At 38.8% G+C, this 21,129-nt stretch overlaps 1 protein-coding gene across 1 annotated transcript in view; it reads left to right on the top strand.

Annotated features, from left to right (window-relative positions):
• The first annotated feature begins 2,117 nt into the window (after window positions 1-2,117).
• The window catches only part of LOC134529732 (histone acetyltransferase KAT8-like), a 36,740-nt gene continuing 17,728 nt past the window's right edge, over window positions 2,118-21,129 (top strand). The window contains exons 1-3 of the mRNA XM_063364113.1: window positions 2,118-2,514; window positions 11,925-12,036; window positions 18,778-18,922. Coding sequence (XP_063220183.1) covers window positions 2,283-2,514; window positions 11,925-12,036; window positions 18,778-18,922 — 489 coding nt within the window. The 5' untranslated portion in view covers window positions 2,118-2,282. The remainder of the gene's footprint in view (window positions 2,515-11,924; window positions 12,037-18,777; window positions 18,923-21,129) is intronic.

Raw genomic sequence — 21,129 nt, forward strand, 5'->3', positions numbered from 1 at the left:
CAGATGCTTTTGGAGGGGGCTTGAGCCCCTTAGCCCCCCCTCTGGATCCGCTACTGTACGTATGGAGCAGGTACATATTATTATTATCTCACACTTTGAGTATTGTCCATCGGTTATTTATGCATACAAAACACTTATTGCAATAAATTATACTTTTCAAACTTTTGTAATACAGGCCATAATATCAAAAGTTTTTGGAGGTAATGTCTAAACTATTTTATACGATTTAGCTATCCATTCTTCATTTCATAATGTCAAGAGCCAAGAATGATTTCGGCATGGATCTCATAAGTACTCCTTGTAGAACATCATACATTCTTTACGATATTGGCACTTTCATTGTTTTCTTTTACCGTTTTCGATTTGAAAGCCAAAGATGGCTTCTGTTATCTGTGGATCGAGACTGAGAGGGGCCTTGGTTCAAATGAGTTTGCTACAGTAATTTGCAACTTCATCTTGTCGCAACTACCTTTAGGAACGATGCCGACAAATTGATACTGTATAGTGATGGTTGCTGCTATCAGAACAGAAATGTGACTCTCGCCAATGCACTCTTACAGATATCGGTGACAAAGTGTGTAACGATAAAGAAAAAGTTTCTGGAGGTCGGACACACACAAATGGAGGCAGACTCCATGCACTCGAAGAAAAAAAATAAGCTGAAAAACAAGAAGATTAATGTTCCAGCTGACTACATTGCAACTTGCAGGGAAGCACACAGAAATCCACGTCCATATGAAGTTCATTATTTGACTTAGAGTTTTTTTTTAATTTGATCATGCTCAAGTGTATAGCTCTATCAGACCAGGCAGAATAACTGGGGATCCATGTGTTACCGACATCAGAGCCTTGAAGTACACTCCAGATGGGGTTATTTCCTACAAGTTGGGTTTCACAGAAGAGTGGAAGAACTTGCCTATTCTCAAAAATAACATTACTGATAAGCCATTTAATCGTTTGCCAGCACTGTACACTGAGAGGCTGAAGATAAAGAAAACTAAATACGACCATTTGCAGTCCCTGAAAACAACTATGGAGTCAGACTATTACTTATTTTATGATAGCCTTCCTTTTCAAAACTGAAGCATTCATTTTCTGAGGGGTAATTTTTTTTTTACAATTTGTTGGAGTAATATTTATTGCTTCAGTTATCAGTATTTAAAAGCTAGTTTTATCTTGATATTCTTTCAAACGAATTCATAGTCAATGTGGATTTTATGTACTATACAATATTGCTGTTGTGTATTGTATACTGTCCTTACTGTTCAATATCGGAAATAACCCTTGTATTGTTAGAGATACTTTTTTTATAATACACGAATAAATTTGGTGCTATAACTATTCATCTCAAAATTGTTCTAATATCAATATTAAGTTTACGCCAATAAGAAGATTTATATCTTATCAAACCTCGTATCTCCATATTTAGTTTGAATTTATGATTGTAAAACCTCGTAACTCCATTAAAAAAAGGTTTAATAATTAAAAACTGACACAGAGTTTGTTGACAAACGTCAGGGGGTGTTTTAACTTTTATGTGATGAATTAAACACATATTTAGTACAAACAAAAAAGTTATTCAGTTTTTTGCTTCTCTTGTAAAATTTGTCTTCAGGGAGTTACGAGGTTTGCTAATTAGACCGACGATATGTGTAAATTGTTATACAAACAATTTCTTAAGTGTAATGTGCAAGAATTATTGAATATATATTTGCGTTAATTTTATTGTAAATAATGTTTTTTTTTTTAACTTAACTTTGTAAGCAATTTTTTTTAGTAAAGGAATTTAAGTATAAAAATTAAAGTTTATTCGCGGGTTCGTTCAACCTGTTTAATTGATATTAGATTTTCCAAATTTATTTCTGGTTATTTCAGTGACAAAAAAATAAGAAGTATAAATGTAAGTTAAAACAATTTTAATGTTCATGTTGAGTTGTGAATATATAAATGTATGTTAATTTAAAAAAGACCACTTCCTGCCTTTTTTATTTTTAAAGGATATACTGGATACTAATTTGCCTTTTGATCGCACCATTTGATTTTAGGTATTTATATATTGACGAATAGAATGATTATATAGTTACTCTATGACATGCTCCTTCTGGACTCTTTTCTATCTTTGGTGTTTATAATAACTGTTGAATCTCTGAATTCGTCGTTGTTAGTACACATAAAGGTTTCTTGTTTTTATTTTGTTAAAGTGCATTTAAATTACTGCTTACTGAACGGCAGTTTTGGAATTAAATCCATAATTACTGACGTCGCCGTCAAAAATTGTCAGAATGTCAGAAATGTTTGTGTTAAAGCAGTTGGATGGAAGTGACCAAGAGTTGTTTGAAGATTCGTTAGGTTTAGATGATAATTTAATGAGAAAACAAGAAAACAGAAACTTCAGTATTATGAGTGACTCTAAAGTTGACGGGGACAATGAAGACGACGAGTTTATGGAAGGAATGGAAGGACTGGTGGACATCGGTGCACATTATTTGGTTAAAAGACCGGATGACACATGGCGTAAGTAGTTAGCGTAAAATTGGTTAATTTTTGACGTTCCGTGAAAAAAAAAATAATTTGAGAAAGGTATCTTTTAACATTACGTTATAGTGTAGCTTGATTGTCCATCAACATGTCGTTTTTGAATTCCAACTGGGTTCTGAAAAAATCATACTACTGGGAATTCTTGAGAAGTTAACATTGACGTCGTACCTCCTCTTTATTTAAACAAAAACCCGGGTCACAGCCCTGTCCGCGGCACAATATTCCAGCCATGGCCCTGGTAGTGCCACCACTCGTCACCAGATGGCAGTAGTAAATATAAAGAGACAATGTATTATAGTTATGTTATATATGTTATTATTGTAAATATTTATGTTGTTTATTAAGTGTAAATTGTAAGTATGTTTTGTAGACGTGTAAATAATACTGTAAATGCAAAAGATCAAAAGAGTAGAAATATGTAAAACTTAACACAAATGATTCTAGAAGAAACTTGTATAAATTGTGCGGGCTAACAAGCCTAGACAGCTGAGCGCGGGAGAGAAGAGTTCCAGCTGCGCTGCGGAGGTGGACGGACGTGTCCCGGAGCAGCTCCTGCAGTCTCGCTTGTTTAGTTGTTGATAGCACTTCTCAGTGCTATCACAGCCGACAGCAGACAATCTAGAAAGGTGCCTGCGTGCCTAGTGCGCACAGGCGGTAACAGTTGTAGCTGTACAGGTAAAGGTATTGACGACCGACGAACTCAGCGACACCCGGGGTGTTAGAACCCCTATAGCCTAGCCACGAACCCGGCTAACTAGCCCCGGGGGAGTGGTCAGTGGGTGCAACTGAGCGCTAGGCTTGATGAAAGAGACCAACCAGCGACATGGACGAAGGCCCCTCAGGCAGTGGCGAGCAGCCAGGCTGGACCACAGTGTCCAACAAGAGGGCAAAACGTGCCCACAGCGACCAAAGTGCGGACAGCAGCGACGAGGAGGGCCCCGCCCCTACTCCCGCCCCCCAAGCACCTTCAGCGCAAGCGACCAAGGCTCCCAAAGTGAAGCCATTATTTGTGTTCCTGGATGCAGGGCATCAATATCCGAGGGTCTATCACGCCCTTACATCAGCCCTGGCAGAGAAGTTTGTCTGCCAGAACCGCGGCCGCGATGAGCTCATGGTCCATACGGCCAACATCACCGAGTACCACCGCGCCATTAAGGCCCTTCAGGCCATTGGCGCTCAACACTCCGTCCTGCTCCAGCGGGAGGAGACGCCCCAGAAGTTCGTGTTGCGTGGCGTGCACCGCCACACGCCCAACGACTTCCTACAGCAGGAATTCGCTGCAGCCAACCTGCCGGTGCAAAACTGCTGGTTTCTTGAAAACCGGCAGAAACGCGAAAGATGCGACGCGCTCGTCATAGAGGTGCCGCAGACGTACGACGCCGAGAAAATCCGCGCCCTGAAAGAATTTGCTGGCATGCAGATCCGCGTCAACGACTACCGCCGCCCCTCAGGCCCTAGTCAATGCAGTGTTTGCCAGCGATTCAACCACGTTGGCAAGGGCTGTAGAGCCGCCCCAGTCTGCAGGTGGTGCAGTGGCCCGCACCGCGCCCCCGACTGCCCTCTGGCCGGGCAACAGGAACACAAAAAATGTGCTCACTGCCAGGAACAGCACTGCGCCAACTACAAGGGCTGCAGTGCCTACAAAAAGGAAAGCCGCAGGCACCTTCCCCCCCAGGTCCGCAAAGCGCGCGAACAGCAGTCTCGCCGCGACATCCGCGAGAACAGACGAGCCGCGACACAGCCCGCGCCCCAGCAACAACCCCCACCGGGCTTTTTCGGTCCCCCAGGCCCCCAACCATGGGGCCCCCCGAGGCACCACCCGCCCCTGGGCTTCACGCAGTTCACCAACAACAGGTTCGAGGCACTGACACACCACGGTGTACCCAGCTACAACGAGCTGGACTTCCCTTTCGTCGCCAACAATCCCTGGCAGCGCAGGCCGCGACAAAAGCAGCCAAAGAAAAACTGGACGGGCCACAAGAAAAACTGGACGGGCCACAAGAACGACAATGGCAAACAAAAACAACAACACCAACAACCGACCCCAGCTGCCCCAGCTGCCCCGGCCAAGGAAAAACCCGCCGCGGCCCCGCGACAAGTGACGCCACCAGCAGCTGCCCAGACCATGGTTGTTGACACAGCCCCTGTGTCACCACCTCCCCCACCCGCCACCGACACGCAGGTGCCACTCCTGGAGGATGTCCAATCCTTCCTCCTGAACAATAAGGCCTTAAGGGCCAACACTCAATTACGCGGTGCCATCGGCCCACTTTGCCAACTGATAGTAATCTGGCTCCACCCAGCGAAATCCATGGCCGATAAAATCCGTGCAACCATGGATTGTGTGTGTGCGCTCGCCGACACCATCCATGGCGGCTATGAATAATGCGGCCCCGGTTCACAACACAAACCCGGCCAGTAGTTTTAAGTTAAATTCCCTCCTATTCTGGAATGCACGTGGCATTAAAAATAAATTAACGGAATTAATAAACCACCTGGATAAATATAAAATAAAAATAGCAGCGATAAGTGAAACACACTTAAAACCAACTGATAGGCTAACCATTTTAAATTATGTCATCTACAGGCGCGACCGCGATGCCAAAGGCGGCGGAGTCGCCCTGGCAGTACACAACAGTATCAGGCACTCTGCCTGCCAGCTCCCCGATTTTCAAAATTTAGAAGCAATAGGTATTAATTTGACTATTAACCGCCAACAAATTAAACTCATTTCAATGTATGCGATCCCTGGTAGGTCCCTCAGCGTGGCGGATCTGGACGCTCTGTATGGGGCGGCCCCGAGCTTCCTCGCTGTAGGCGACATAAATGCAAAACACCTAGAGTGGAACTGCAGGCGCGCTACAGCGAACGGCAGATTACTCTACACTCACCAGCTTAATAAAAACTATCACGTAGAGGTGGGTTGTTACAGCAATTTTCGGTATCTGTTCCAACCTGATACTGATACAGTAATGTACTAGTTACAAGTATCTGATACTTCTGTATCAGTTTTAGCAGTGGCAGTCCCAGGACCGTGCGACCGGAAGGAGAATCTGATACATTATTTATCACGCCCGGTAATTCTCTACCTCTGTTACTCTCATGCCCGCCTGATGCAGCTAGTATCAATCAGTTCAACATTCACTGCAGTTTGTCCTGGCCGTGTATTACCATGCACATTGTTGCGAGCTGTCATGCTTTGTAGTTAGTATCTTTATAGTGAAATAAGGAATGGATAAGTGCGAGAAAAAGACTTCATTTGTGTGGAATTTTTTCACGGAAAATAATGAGTTTGCTAAGTGTAATTTGTGTAAACAAAAACTGAGTTATAAAGCAATACTATTTGTTAAATAGTGACTGAACTTGCAAAGTGTTTGTTTTTTTATCAATATTGGCACTGCTATCTGCCTGATGTACCTAACTCAAATGTCTATTGATATAGTATGCTCACTAATGTACCTATCTGTTTTTTTATTTTTAATTTTTGATAAAATCGTAATCTTTTAATGTATGAAAACACTAGTTACTAATTGTTTTCGAAAAAAGAAAGTCCATATGTTGATTATATCTGTTATTAGTGTCAACTGAGAATTTATTTGCATTTTCATAGCTGTTAGGTGCACAAATATAAATATTATATCTTGTATTAATGTACTTTATAATATTAAAATTTCATTAGTTTTATTATTGAACGAGACGGTGCACGCACTGCGCACTGAGCATACTTTGATGTGGGACAAGAAACAAAACGACTCGTAACAATTTCGCTCTGCGCTTCCTCCCCTACATTCTTTCCCTTTATCCCTTATTCGTTGTGCCACTCCCTCCCCTTTCAAAGCTCCGCCCAAGTGACCATCATCTGCGATCAGGTTCTGCGCACGCGCACATTGGCCATGGTGTTGTTCCAGGCGAATTCAAGTGTACTCGTTTGCAGTACCTGATACAGGCGTGTATCAGTTACAAAATATCAGGTTGATACTTTTCGACCCACCTCTACTATCACGTACATGCTTCCTCAGAGCCAACGCATGACTCTGGCAGACTAAATAGCATACCCGATATATTAGATATTGCCCTAAATAAGCGTGTCAACACGGGATTCGAACTCGAGGTTGTACACGACATGTCGTCAGATCATTTCCCTGTTCATTTAATCTTCGATGATGCCACTGTAGATAAAAATCTACCGCGCAAAGTTAGGGATTATAAGAATGCAGATTTGAAACGTTTTAAACATTATTTAATGATAAATGTCCCTGACGCAGCCGAAATTAACATTGAAAATAATGAAAATCTAGATTCTGCGATAACTGAATTAACTGTAAAAATCCAGAAGGGTATCAGCCAGTGCATCCCTGAAAAGGAGGCTAGGTTAGCGCATGACGAACTGCCAGAGTACATCCGCAACATGATCGCACAAAAGAATCGACTGCGGCACGAATACACGCGGCGCCTTACACAACAGACGAAACGCCGAATCAATGAACTCAAAACAGTCATATCCGACGAAATCTCACTCTGGCGCAGCAGCCAGTGGGAAACAAAAATATCAAAACTCAAGACCCAGGATGGCAGTGCCTGGGCCCTGACTAAACGAATTCTAAACAAAACGGATAAAATCCCGCCCCTATAAACAAACAACGGCGTAGTTTTTCAGCCCCAACTCAAGGCACAGGCCTTCGCCGACACACTGGAAACAGCTTTCCAGCCTAATATGCAGCCCTGCGACAGGCAATTCACCGCACAAATTTACCGCGAACTTTGTATTAAATTGCGACAGCCCACAGTCTCCGAGCCCTTGCGAACACAAGCACAGGAAATAAAGTGAGCAATCAGAAAAATGAAGCCGCGCAAAGCTCCCGGAAACGATGGCATACAAGCTGTTGTTCTTAAACAACTCCCAAACGAAACACTTGAATACTTAGCGGAATGCATAAATGCAATGTTTCGATTAAATATTTTCCCCTCTCAGTGGAAAGAAGCACAAGTTATAGTCTTCCACAACCCGGGTAAAGACAAAACACTACCACAAAACTACAGATCAATCAGCCTATTAAGCACTCTGTCGAAAGTCGCAGAATGCATTATACTAAATCGTCTCAACAGATACATTTGCGATAACAACATACTGCCTAACGAACAGTTCGGCTTCCGCAGAACTCACTCAACAGTACACCAATTAGTGCGTCTCACAGAAGAGGTAACAAGTGCATTTAACGCACATGATTATGTAGTCGCAACGTTTATAGACGTAGAAAAAGCCTTCGACAGAGTTTTTCATGCGGGGCTGATTTATAAACTCTATCAAACAGGATTTCCAGACTGCTACATCAAGCTAGTTGCGTCCTAACCTAGCAGACAGAACATTCAGAGTATTCACAGAAGGAGCTCTATCAGACATCAAACAAATACGAGCAGGAGTACCACAAGGTAGCATTCTAGGCCCTGTACTATTTAACATATACGTAAGCGATATGTTACGCCCCACACACCGCCTTGTCAAACTAGGCTGCTACGCAGATGACACGGTGCTGTATAGCAGGTCTCACAACCTCCAGCTAGCCACAGACCGACTACAAGTTGCACTCACCAAGTTCCAACACTGGTGCACGACCTGGCGAATCAAAGTAAATACAACAAAGTCCGAAGCAATTGTGTTTACCCGCAAACACATTACTCCTGCCGACAACAGGCCACACATTAGTTTGTTTGACGAAAACATCCCTCACAAAGACGTAGTCAAATATCTAGGCGTACATATGGACAGGAAACTGCTTTGGCGCAATCACATAGACGCCAAACGAACGCAAGCGCAGGCTAGAATCAGTGCCCTATACCCAGTCATGAGTAGGCGACGCGGCAGTACAGTCAAAAATGGCTTGCTGCTTTACAAAGCTCTTATCCGCCCCATCATAACATATGCAGCCCCTGTCTGGGCAACCGCAGCTCGCACACACTTGTTGAAATATAGCGAATTCAAAACAAATGTATTCGAATCGCTACAGACGCCCCAGTGTACTGTCCTGTCGAAGCTTTGCATCGCGAAACGGAATCGGAAACTTTGCAAGACTTTTACATTCGTACAACACAAACATTTTACGATAAATGCGTAAACAGCTTAAATCAGCATGTTTCATCACTTGGAAATTATGATCCAGACATAACACAAAAATACAAACGCCCGAAATCAATCCTTGCGCATCGCCCCCCATAGCGATGCGCGATTGGCTGAGCAGCCGGCCAATCACAGCTGCCTGCGACGGCCGAGGCCAGACCCCAACTACGTGGTTGCGGACTGGTGGGAAAATTTCGCACATACACTCGTACTGCTGGCAGTTCGTCATAGATAGATTTAGTAACTAGCTCTTATCACACTAAAAATTCCGCGTTAAACATGCGAAACTCCTCCCCTACCCCTGAACAACACACACAATCTAGATTATAGGTGCCAAAAAAAATAAAAATAGTTTTAGGCATTTAGCTTTAAGTACACAACATTTCGCGTTAAACATGCAAAATCAACACACCACAACACCACCAGTGATAAGTACTCTCAGCACCAATTCAAAATAGTGCGAAGCACACAGGTGAATGGTCGACCCCCTGGGGTTCTCTACCTGTTGTGTTAGTGCTGACCCTCATGTCTGATGGCATAGCTCGCCTGGCAGGCCTCACCTCCAGTGCCGGCTGTGTTCTGAAAGGGATGAGATTTTGAATTGCAAGCTAAAAATTTAAATTAAATTAATTACTAAAATAGTTACGCATAAATAACACCACTATGCTAATTCAAAATAGTGCGAAGCACACAGGTGGATGGTCGACCCCCTGGGGTTCTCTACCTGTTGTGTTAGTGCTGACCCTCATGTCTGATGGCATCGCTCGCCTGGCAGGCCTCACCTCCAGTGCTGGCTGTGTTCTGAAAGGCATGAGATTTTGAATTACAGCTTAAATTAATTAATTAACTAAAAAATTTTTCCTTCTTCGTAATTTTAATTGGGCTGGCTGGCAGCCTCGCGGGAAACGACTAAAGTCGCCCCCGAAACAACCAGCGCCACCCAAAACAATGCGGACAGCAATGTCCAAGCCCCCAACCCCCCCGCATGGTAGACTCTTTTCTACTCTGTCCAACTCTTCTTCCAGATTCATCCTTCTGTCTTCCCCTAAGCCTCCTGCTTGATATTAATGCATGAAATTTTGCATCCCGCATGTCAGAGCCCAGGGTTTTCCCTGTGTCTATGCAGGTTTTACCTGGGCCCAACTTATCTAGTTTTAGTCTAGTATAGTCAGTGAGGGGAGTTAGTCATGGCGCCAATCGCTGCCATGGCTGGCCAATCCCCTCCTAGCTCATGATGCATGCTACCCCTCCTGCATGGCTAATACCCTGCATGATTAGAGCGTATGGGCTTCGGCTTGAGACGCACTTAGTCTCCCTCCCTAACCCGGAACCCTCCCCAACACACTTAGATTTAATTTAGGTTAGGAAAAAAAAAATTGCCTAGACAGCTCTTCTCTCCCAGCCAATCTGGGAGAATAAATACTGACACAGCCAAAAGTTGTATTATTGGCTTGCCTTCATCTCTCTCCTCCTCAGCTAGCGACTCCTAGTGAGACCGCGGGCTTCCTTCTCTCTCTCTCATTATACCTCTCTCTGCCTACCCATCCGCTAGCAACTCTTTGTGAGACCGCGGGCAATCCTCTGCTAGCGACTCTTCGTGAGACCGCGGGCATCCCTCTCTCCAACTTCCATCCTTTCCGCTAGCGACTCTTCGTGAGACCGCGGGCATCCCTCTCTTCTACACCCAATCTTCCTGCTAGCGACTCCTTGCAAGACCGCAGGCACCTTCCTTGTCAGCACGTCCTCGGTCAGCTGCACTGGGCCGAACGGTCCACTCCCGCCTCAGAGTGTGAGGCTGCTCTACCCAAGAGCTGGCGCCGGGCAAACATCACGACTACCGAACGACCGAGCGACGTCCACCCCGTCTCCACATCTTCACCAGAGACGAGGCCACGACAACATAATGTTAAAAATTTCTTGATTGGGGCTTGTGCAATTAAACTTAATTTATTTTGTTATACAGACCTTTGTGTGGCTAATTTCAGCTAATTTTCTACCAGAGGGGCTTTTACGTAAAGTAAAGGTAAAATTCTGAAAATACCTTTTTAGAGTCGTTCCTATACTAACCCTGAAAATAGTTTCTATATTACAACTGATTTCTGAGAAATCATAATTAATATGTTTCATTCCATTACCTGTGCATTGAAGTGGTCACCACTATTTTTTGCTTTTCTGTGTGATTCAGTGTGTGATTATGATTTGGAGGAAAAGAGTTACTTAATTTTAAAAATGGTCAATTACGATAGGTTATCAACAAAAAGAAATATTTCAAAACAATGTAGACGGTTGGTTGGGTTAGTAGCCTTATCTCCGCCAGGTTTAATGAAAAGAGGAAGTTAAAGAGCATATAATAAAAGTATTTTCGGATTTTTAACATTTTTTTTTGCAAATACCGCTAAAGTACATATTTACCAATTTTGTTTTTAAGGTTTTATATAAGTAACATTGCATTACATTATCTAATTCAAAATCTTATGTATCTGTGGAAAACCATAGGATCTGCAACACAATTAGAACACAAGATGGCGGCGGCGGCTGCTTCACTGTAAACTCTATCAAATGTCAACTACAAACAGTAATTTCTCAGAAACCAGTAGGAATTAAGAAACACTGTTTACAGGGTAAATAAAAGGAACTTTATAGTTTTAAAAAAAGTGATCTTGAAATTTAATAATTCATACACGGATAAGCTGTGATGTAAGAAAATTATCATAAAATTCAGAAGATACTTTTTTCGAAAACTAGAGGCGTTCCTGTGTTTGTCTTGAAAACAGCATCTGTATACTCTAACTGGTTTTTGAGAAATCGTAGTTTATAGCTTACATTATAATACTTCTGCTTTGATGCAGCTGTCACAATTGTTTTTGAATGTTCTTATACACGGAGAATCACAGAATCGGCAAACCTAACATTCACAATACAGTCTATTCCAGGGCTGCATTTTTGGTATAAATATATTACAATAATAAATGTGTACCACCATTCAAATAAGTCTTGAAATGTTTGCAGTGTGTTTGATATTTATTCATATGTATCCAATTTCAGCCTTTATTTCATTCAAATTTACATTCTATATGTAGCCATTTTGTTTTAATAGGTTTATATTGTGTAACTTGTACAAGCATCAATATACATGAAATAGTGATAGTTAAGGCTACCTTTAATTATTTTACATTGTATGTTTTAATGTGTACAGTATTCATTGTAAAATAACTTATGTACTTGTAAAGTTGCATGGATTATAAACCTGCCTTTTTAATTCTTACTTCAGAGTCAGCAGAAGTGATTCAGACAAGATACATTGAACCAGATGGCCATTGGGAATATTATGTCCATTACGAAGGTTTTGATCGCCGTCTGGATGAATGGGTTACCCGAGACAGGTATGTATTTTGTGTCTTCACATGTTACACCAATACTTAAACAAATAATGGAAATTTAATACTTGGTCCATAAAATTGACTTGAACCTGTACCCATGTCTCATGTTGTATGTAGTTACAAATGCCTATTTTTGTAGTTAATCAAAAAGCAAAATATGTCAATTTTACTGTACAAAAAAATCAATAAATTTTGCAGATAATATTTTGCTGATTTCTATATTGAGAAAGGTAGTATAATAATTAAGTAAAATGCATCAAATGTTTCCCGAACCATATTGTAATAAGTAGTGTTATCTTAACTCACCAATCTATAATTGGGGGGAGGGGATACTTGCCAACTTACTTAGCATTAAACAGAATTGAAATATTACCCTCATGTTTACTCAGAAAACAATGTTTCTTTACCACAAGAAGTCACTGGTGCATTTCATTGGCTGATATACTGAAGAGATATCTGCAGAAGGGTCTTCTCTCATTCTGAAGATCTTGCATGCGGCAACAGAAGTAAAGTAGCTATTATATTGTGCATAATACCCTCAAATTTGCTCACCACTTTCTGTTCAGCAACACCACTGAAGACATTCAGCATGGATTTGACATACTCTTTAATATCGAGCATTGTCAGGTTAGGTAATCAAGTACTAATTCCTTAATGCTTGCGGCAATAAAGCTGAAATCACTTTCAGAAATTTGCCAATACGCTTAAATTTTCAGTTTATTGGATGCATAATTGCTTCATTTTCTGAAATTGATTCTCCAAAGTTGTTTGAAGCAAAAGTTTGAAAGTGTGACAAGGCCATTAAAGAGAGACTCTCTTGGTGGAGGAAACAATTGTACTTACCGTTGGATAGCTTATTCATATTTGTTTGGTGATATAGTGAACTGTATAATGAATTGTTTATATTTGGATAAAATACTGGTAGAGAAGTTGCCACTTTTAGCTTGTTGGCTGCAGTGTCAAAATACAATACATTAATATTTACTTCTTGATGACTTAAGTCCCAATATTGAGACAAGTTACATTCGTGCTCAGCTAAGACAACAATTGTTACTGGCCCATACAGGAAACATTGAATAATATCTTGTCACATGTTGAAGTAGTTGGTGGTAAAGTTATGTCTATGACTATTAATTTACTCAAAACTGTTGACGTTTGATTTCAAATAAAAGAGTTTGAAATGAGTTTTGAAAAATATTCTTTTCCCAACAAAAATCGTTACATGATTTGACCGGAAAAAATAAACTCACTTTTGCAGATGGTCCTCACAGTCCTGTGCTTCAACTGAATGATGTCCCTAGTGGCCTCATTGTCTATGTACAACAGAAAAGAAAGTACGTTCCGGTGGTCCAACTGGCCACCTTGGGCCTTGCCGCACATCTGGGGTCTAGTTTCTAATTGAGAGTTGGAAACTCGAAAGAAAAAAATTAGATTGTGTAAAAATCTAGAAGTCGCGGCTAGCTATGGTCTGAATTGCACATATTTAGAACACTTGGTAAACTGATTTAGCTCTAGGAGTTACAATTTAAAATAGTTCCTGAAAATTAAGGTTTTCAATGTAATTTAAGAAGTTAATTAGGTTTTTTCTAAAATAGAAGTTGAAAATAAAGTTTTGTTCCATTATTATTATTACTATTACTATCTAATCAAATTTCCATGATGAGACAGTTCCATACAAAAGTTTAACATTACCAAGATACATCTTCGCTCCGGAACAACATGCCGATTATTCACAGCTGTTTACTTTACTTTTCTTTTAAAATGATATAAAAATGCAGGTTAAATCCAGCAGTTGTCTTGAACTCACAGTACAGTGTGAGAATGACATTGTTCTTGTGCAATTAAACACATAAATTCTCGTCAAACGCCTATGCTGCTGTCTGTGGTCAAAAAGGTTTTACATAATCGTCCGAAAGAAGATTGGAAACAGCACAGCCTGAACCTCATCAGTGAAAATCTTCTCAACAACATTAAAATGTTAGATTTGTAAACCAACGACCAGCGTGACCTCACATGGCAACGTCCAAGCGACGACTGACAAGAAAAAAAAAGTATTAACGGGAATGTCCCCGAAATGCTGCTTTCCTGTGGGCTACAAATACTTTTCTTACAATTACTACTCTCTGAGTTCCCAGTCAGAGAGCTCTTTCACAGTCTGTCGTAGCAAATGTCTCCATCTCCAACACAGGATGCAATAAAATTTTGTCTATAATTTCGGTGCAATGCATCTTTTTTTCTTTCTTTCACAGACACCAGTGTCTTGTGTTCTAAAAATGTCCCAATACATACCATGAAATACACACCATAAGATAGTATCTATAAAAATAACATTTAAATAAAAAAAATACTGAAAATCACACCCATAAATAGTAACCTAGCGAACCTTGTAAAAATTATTATTATTAACATGTAGTTCAATGGCTTTCTAAATAAAAATAATTAAATTCTGACTATAATAAAAATACTGAGGTCAATAAAATACAATACCGAAACTAAGTTACTATAACCTTGAACTATATAATCAGCTGATACACCATATTACTGAGAAATATCAGAACACAAGAATGTTCTTCAAATCTGGGGAGGGCAGGTATCTGCAATGTCACAAACATACTGCAGCTTAGCAATGACTCCAGACTTGAAATTTCCGCCTTTAAAACTGATAAAATATAGTTTAGAGAGCCCTTGAATGGCGCGACCTAGCTGCATAACATTCAAATGTATGACGATGCTACGCAACTGCCTATAGTCATGCAGGGCAACCACGTGACCTCACAGACCAATCACAACACAACTCTTACATACAAGGACACAACAATAGACAAATTACACTACCCTCACATCAAAGTGTTTCTGTAAAAACAAACACAATATTACAAAGTTTTTTCTGATTGGCTGTCACCGAACCCTTATAAATTTACAGCCTCCCGTGGGAGCTAGCACTTGCCGATTTTCCTATCATGAGAACTACAGTAGAATCCCGCCAATCCGAACTAATTGGGACCGGACCCTGTTCGGATTAGCAAAAATTCGGATTAGGTGGAACTTTGTCATATGATGCCATATATTGTCTTTTTGAGGCGTATTTAGTGTCTGATATGTCATATGAATGAAAGGTCAGACGAAAAATACACCTTTATTATTTAGCATACATATTTAGTATCATATAATATTTTTAATTACTCACATAGCCTAAACTGCAATTTCAAATATTCCGAGTTTAACAAATCCAACAGCCTACATCACGTGACAACATTAGGTCGAAATTAAGGGCGGTTCATGAGTGTGCATTAGCGGAAGGGCAGCGAACTTCAACCAGCCAGTGCCCTTGATCTGGCTTGGCGATACTTCGAGCAACATGCCGATGCAACCCCAATAGATGTTATGGTTATGCGGCGTTGGCGAAACATTGCATCTTCAAGCCGATTTAGTGCATTGCGTCAAAGGAAGATTACTGACTTTGCCTCTTAGATAATGGTTTGCTTTTTTACGTTTTGTTTTGTGTCAATCCTGTACAGAACATTAATTCTACATATAGTATGTAAGTAAATTCAAAAATTTTCAATACGTACATATGTATTTAAGTAAGTACTATGTACGTAATCCAATATTTTTCTATTTTCAGTTAGACATTGAAATAGATAAATTATAAGTTTCTTATGTACATATTAATAAACGTACAACATTAGATGAAAAATATTGTTTTTTTCTTTACTTTTCTTAGTTCTTAAATGCTATTAAAATTAATTTTTTTTTCCTAGCCCTGTTCGGATTAGGCGGATCTTCGGATTAGCGGGACTCTACTGTACATACGGAAATTACCAGAAAGTCTCAGTAACTGATCAACGTTCTGAAAAATTGGATCTGCTTCTTCTTCCTTTCTTTTACCAAAAAAATACCAAACATTTTAGAAATGTGATAAAAACTTGCAAATGAATTCACACGCAGAAATAAACAACATTTAAATGTAATAAAATACTGTAAATCAGACTTATGTAAATAGTAACATAGTCAATCTTGTGAATATCTGTAAAAATCTATTTAATTGACTTTTTGTAAATAAAATAAATAATTATATCTAAATTTATTTAAAGTATATTAAGAATGATTATATACCAATATAAAACTCTGTGCTATGACCATGCCCCAACATAATCAGCTGATGTATTACATGACTGAAACACAAACATTATGTCATAAAAATATTCTGTAAAATAGGGAAAGACATTGGCCTGCAGTGCCAAAACATTTTCAGGCCATTGTTTATGAAATAACCTGCTCCAACATTCGTTAACAAATCAAAAATGTAATTGAGAGATTTTTGAAGTGAAACTTCTTTGCTGAGGAGGCTACAATTGTCAAGCGTTACGAAAATTCTGATTGCTTGAGGGGAATAGTTAGGTACGTGGTGGGGGAACCGGTAGAGCAGGAGAGAGCGTCAGCAGCGACGCCACTCCAATGCATGCACTAGCGGTCGAGTGGGAAGACGGAATGGAGGGGGTGGGGGAATAAGTACGTAAAGTAGCATGCTACATGCTAGTTGTAACAGCCGGTTGGGGAGACGGCAGGGGAAAGGTAGAAATGACGCAGCAGTGATGCCACGGAATTCTCATAACACTGGTTGTGTTTGTATACTCCTGAGTTTTGTAACTACTGATTGATGCTACTTTATTTCTTTTATTTAATTTAAAGTACCTTGAATGTATTTATTCATGTGGAAAAGAGTTATTGATTGGTACATTGACTTTATAAATATCATTCATTTTTATGTGATTATTGTTATTTAAAATGTAAAAAATACTTTGAGACTTAGAGGTTAGCTTTATAAGTGTAATTATGTTCAAATGGAGTGTTTTCCTGTTTTTTTAATTTTATTCAGCGGGATATCGTGATTTAACATAATGCCTAAAAATAATATTACATTTGATATCATACCAGCATCCTTACTTTTCTTAATTATTATCTCTTGTTCAATAAAAAATACTAATAATTTATCTCTCCCTAATAAGCTAGTTTCACTTCTCTTGCAAGTGCACACTTTTATTTCCATCAGATTTATAAATAAAATTTTAAGTATAATATTTATTATAATGTCTTTTGTTTCATTCACTGTGATCTATATTGTTACAGTTGGGTAAAAAGTTCAGGAAAGGATAGCCCAATAAATCAACCATATATAATTTATCAGCCTTATTTTTACACTCTTAATTAAATTACAATAATTTTAAATGTGTGTCCACAAATTTATAACACTTTCATAAGTTCACTATTCATTCTCCCCACTGGAGCTTATTTGCAAGTTCCTCGTGGTACCTATCATAAATCCAGTTGGTTTTTTCTGTGTATGGTCTTACCAGGAATCCTGTCAAGCCTGGATACCATGGTGTATTCTCGTAACACCCAATACACAGTTTTGAGGAACCACATGTCACCAAGTTGATATGCTTTCACTCCTGCAACCACCATTTCTTCTGTTGGTTTTGATCCTACCCATCAGGACCATCTATAAAGGTGGCTGTTGTGAAACACATTGCCAAGTAACAAAAATGTTTGAAGCACCAGAGAACAAAGTTAGGATTTCGACATAGTGTTAGGCAATAGAGGTAACGAGAGAAATTTGTTTTGCCCCATTATTTTTGGACCTAAAGACTTTATTTTTCTTTTATCAAAAGAATTTGGACATTTATGTTTGTAATACCAAATTTTACATTACTCTTAATCATAGTAAGTATCATTGTTTTATGCTCCATAAAAATGGAATTTAGAAACTATCATCAAGTTAACTTGGATCAAATAATATAATGAAATAAAGGGAAAAAAAGTTGGTAAAATAATGCAATAGTGACAAAAAACCCAAAGGTCATCAAACCAGACTTATTTCAAACAATTTGAATCATTATTCATTTAAATGCATCAGCTAAGACACTGAACTGCTCACAGAACTCTAGTCAATTATTTAGATGTGAAAAATTTAATTTCTATTGTTGTCTTAATCCTTCACAGTTCAAAATAAAAGTTATCAACAAAATTCTGGAAAAAAATATCTTTTATGGGGCAAAATTTTCACATCTCAGCCAGAAAGTGTTAAGTTCCTCTTCGTGAATAATTTTTTGAAGTCCTATTTGGAACAAGAATTTCTCTTGCCTTGTCATATTTCTCGAAAACATATAACCAATAATACACTTTGATCAGAAAAAGTGTCACAAAAAAACTTTATTAGCAGATTTGAGTTTTGGAACCAATATACTCTATAATTCTCTGCAGTTTAAATTTTTTCTGGGTTGGATTCTAATTGGCTCATTGAGTGAGACATAATTTTAGAAGCTATCTTGTACACAAAAAGGGGGGAAAAAAATACCATAATACCTATAAAAAAATAATTTGCATTTATAAAAAAATGTCACTATAATTATTGCAAATTTCCACCCTTATTTAACTAGCTTTATTTGAAGAAGTGTGACGTGTTAAATTCGTTATAGTGACTAAGGACATAAAAGAGTGAGGACTATTAAGAAGACAATCTGGATAGTGCTGTTCGAGAAACTGAGAAATTGGAGTACTGTTAAGTGGCATAAGTTTGTGAATAAAACCCCTGGCCTGTAACTTATTATTCATATTTTGGAATTATCCACTTGCTGGATATATATAATGTAAAATACATTTTTTAGTAACTAGCAGTAATTAATTTCAAACTTTTTAAATGCCTTATTTGCATAAAACACTTTTTTTTTTGTTTTTTTTTAGGATTATGTGCTCTCAGTTGGAAATGGCAGAGCATCGTTGGACAAATGCTCAGAGGCTCATCTCTGGAGATGCAAATGATAAATCAGATAGGAAAATTACAAGAAATCAGAAGCGTAGGCATGATGAAATCAATCACATCCAATTGGTATGTCTACTTGTTATGATTTGAATTATATACCTATGTATTTTTTAAATATTTGAATAATATCTGTTATCAGTAATCACTAAAATAATTTTATTGTTTAAATACTGTAATGTTATTGAAATACCTTAATGAAATGCCTTAAGCATTAAACATTTAATTTTATGTTAGAACATAAAAAATAAATTATCTTTACTTAAACTACTACTCTTAAAGGGAATAACGATACACTTACTCCTAAAGAATTTTTATTTTACTGTGCAGGTATTACTTAACATCAGGGAAAAAATTTCACTTTCACAGAAAAATAATTGATTTTTTGGGAAGTGTTAGTCAAGTTTAATGGGATTTTTTGGGAAGTGCAATCAAGTTTTCTTCTTCTCAATTCGATGATATAGCAACCCCTTAAGTGACTAGAGGTTTTTATCAGTTCTAATAACACTATGTCTACAAACATTTTCATAATTTATTAACCATTACTCAGATACTATTAAAGTAGGTTTTTTTTCTCATCACCATTATTGACACAGCAATGGTTTGTAAATTTGTTGGTGCTGGTGTGAAGCCAATACCCCAATCCCTCACTCAGCGCGACTAATAGGTTCCTAAAAATGTTATTGTTATCCAAAATTGTGTATTTTGAAGCATTGATCTCCATAAATAACAAGGCTAATTTACTTAATGTGTTCCAAAATGTGTATGGAAATATTATTGACGTAATATAAAAGCATAGAATAATACTCAACAATAAATATGTCACAGCATTTATGTTTTTAAACCTACCATCGAATACTTTGACTAATATGACACAGCATAATGGGAGAATTGTGGTTATGTACTTATTGTCAGTCGGTTGGTTGGCTTGCCTGTCCCGGAATGACCTTCAACTCACGTCGCGTATCTTTCCATGAACTTTCCAAACCATCTTTACTGGCAATCAAACCAGTATTACTGTCCAGATATTTACATTTAAATTTTTCAAAAATTAAAGTGTTTATTCACGTATCACCCTTTGGTGCACACCAATCCTGTCAGGCCTGTGATTTTTTTTCAGTGCACCATTCATTTAACAACCTTTTCCGTGTGAATCATCTGTTCATTTCTGTTCATGGTATCTAATGTCAAACACATTCCCGCTAGTACTTCCAACAGCATGTCACTTATATAAACTTTTGATAGAGTCTTTATTTCGTACAATTGCACACAGTTGACTTGCTTAAAACTAAAGTGCGAACAACATAAGTGTGGCCTTCATGACATTCTGCACACTGTAATACTTCAACATGATGCTTTACGCTCTCTATTGGAAGCCATGATTCCGAAACGATTCCAACTGCATGTACAGTTACCGGCAGACGAACGGGCAGACGTTGCTTTGTGTTTTTGCATGCAAGTTCCCAGAAACTGGCTAGACTGAAGTTCATCCATCACGGCCCAGTCTGGCTGAGCGACAACAATACGCCCCGGCGATACTTTACACTCCGTAGCCGCAACCTAACTTGCCATAGCTGATGTTTGTAAATCAGCCGATAGCATAGTCAGACCTGCACGCGCATTACTCTTCACCCATCGTATTGCTAACGGTATGCCACGGTACATCTGTTGCTTACTGAGTTGAAGCAGACTTCATGGCGTCATGCCCAACTTTTTTTTTGCCTGTGGCGATTTCGATTAACTGAAATTTAATGACGTGTTATTCAAGACTGTGCTGTAAAATTAACATAGCACTAAATTAATTGGCACAATTTGAAGACGTGCAGTGAGGGATTGGTGTACCAACATCCAAGCAGCAAGTGTGGGAGAGTTAGAGTTCAGAATTTTTTAGTCTGCAAGTGAAACAGTTTGTTTCTTAAACAATTAAGCCTATATTTGAAAATTTGTGAGAAACAGCTCAGAAATTTCCATCTGTAAATTTTTAGTTGATTTTACTTTTGTTGTTCCAGCAGTACGTACATAAAAATCATGAACCAAATATGTATTACTGCCTTGATGTCACTCAATATCTTGAGTATATGTATGCATGAATTTGTAATTTCTACTCTTTCATCATCACAGTAGCATGTTTAACATGTGAAACAGCTTTATTTCTCTTTTAAAACTTGAAACATCCTTATATAATTAATTGAAGTGAAGTATTTGTTTATGTGGCTGCAAAATGCTGGTATGTCTCTCTTTTATGTTGTATTTTTTCCCTTTTGCAACAATTTTTG

Source organism: Bacillus rossius, chromosome 2 (genome assembly GCF_032445375.1).
Source record: "Bacillus rossius redtenbacheri isolate Brsri chromosome 2, Brsri_v3, whole genome shotgun sequence".
Taxonomy (NCBI): domain Eukaryota; kingdom Metazoa; phylum Arthropoda; class Insecta; order Phasmatodea; family Bacillidae; genus Bacillus; species Bacillus rossius.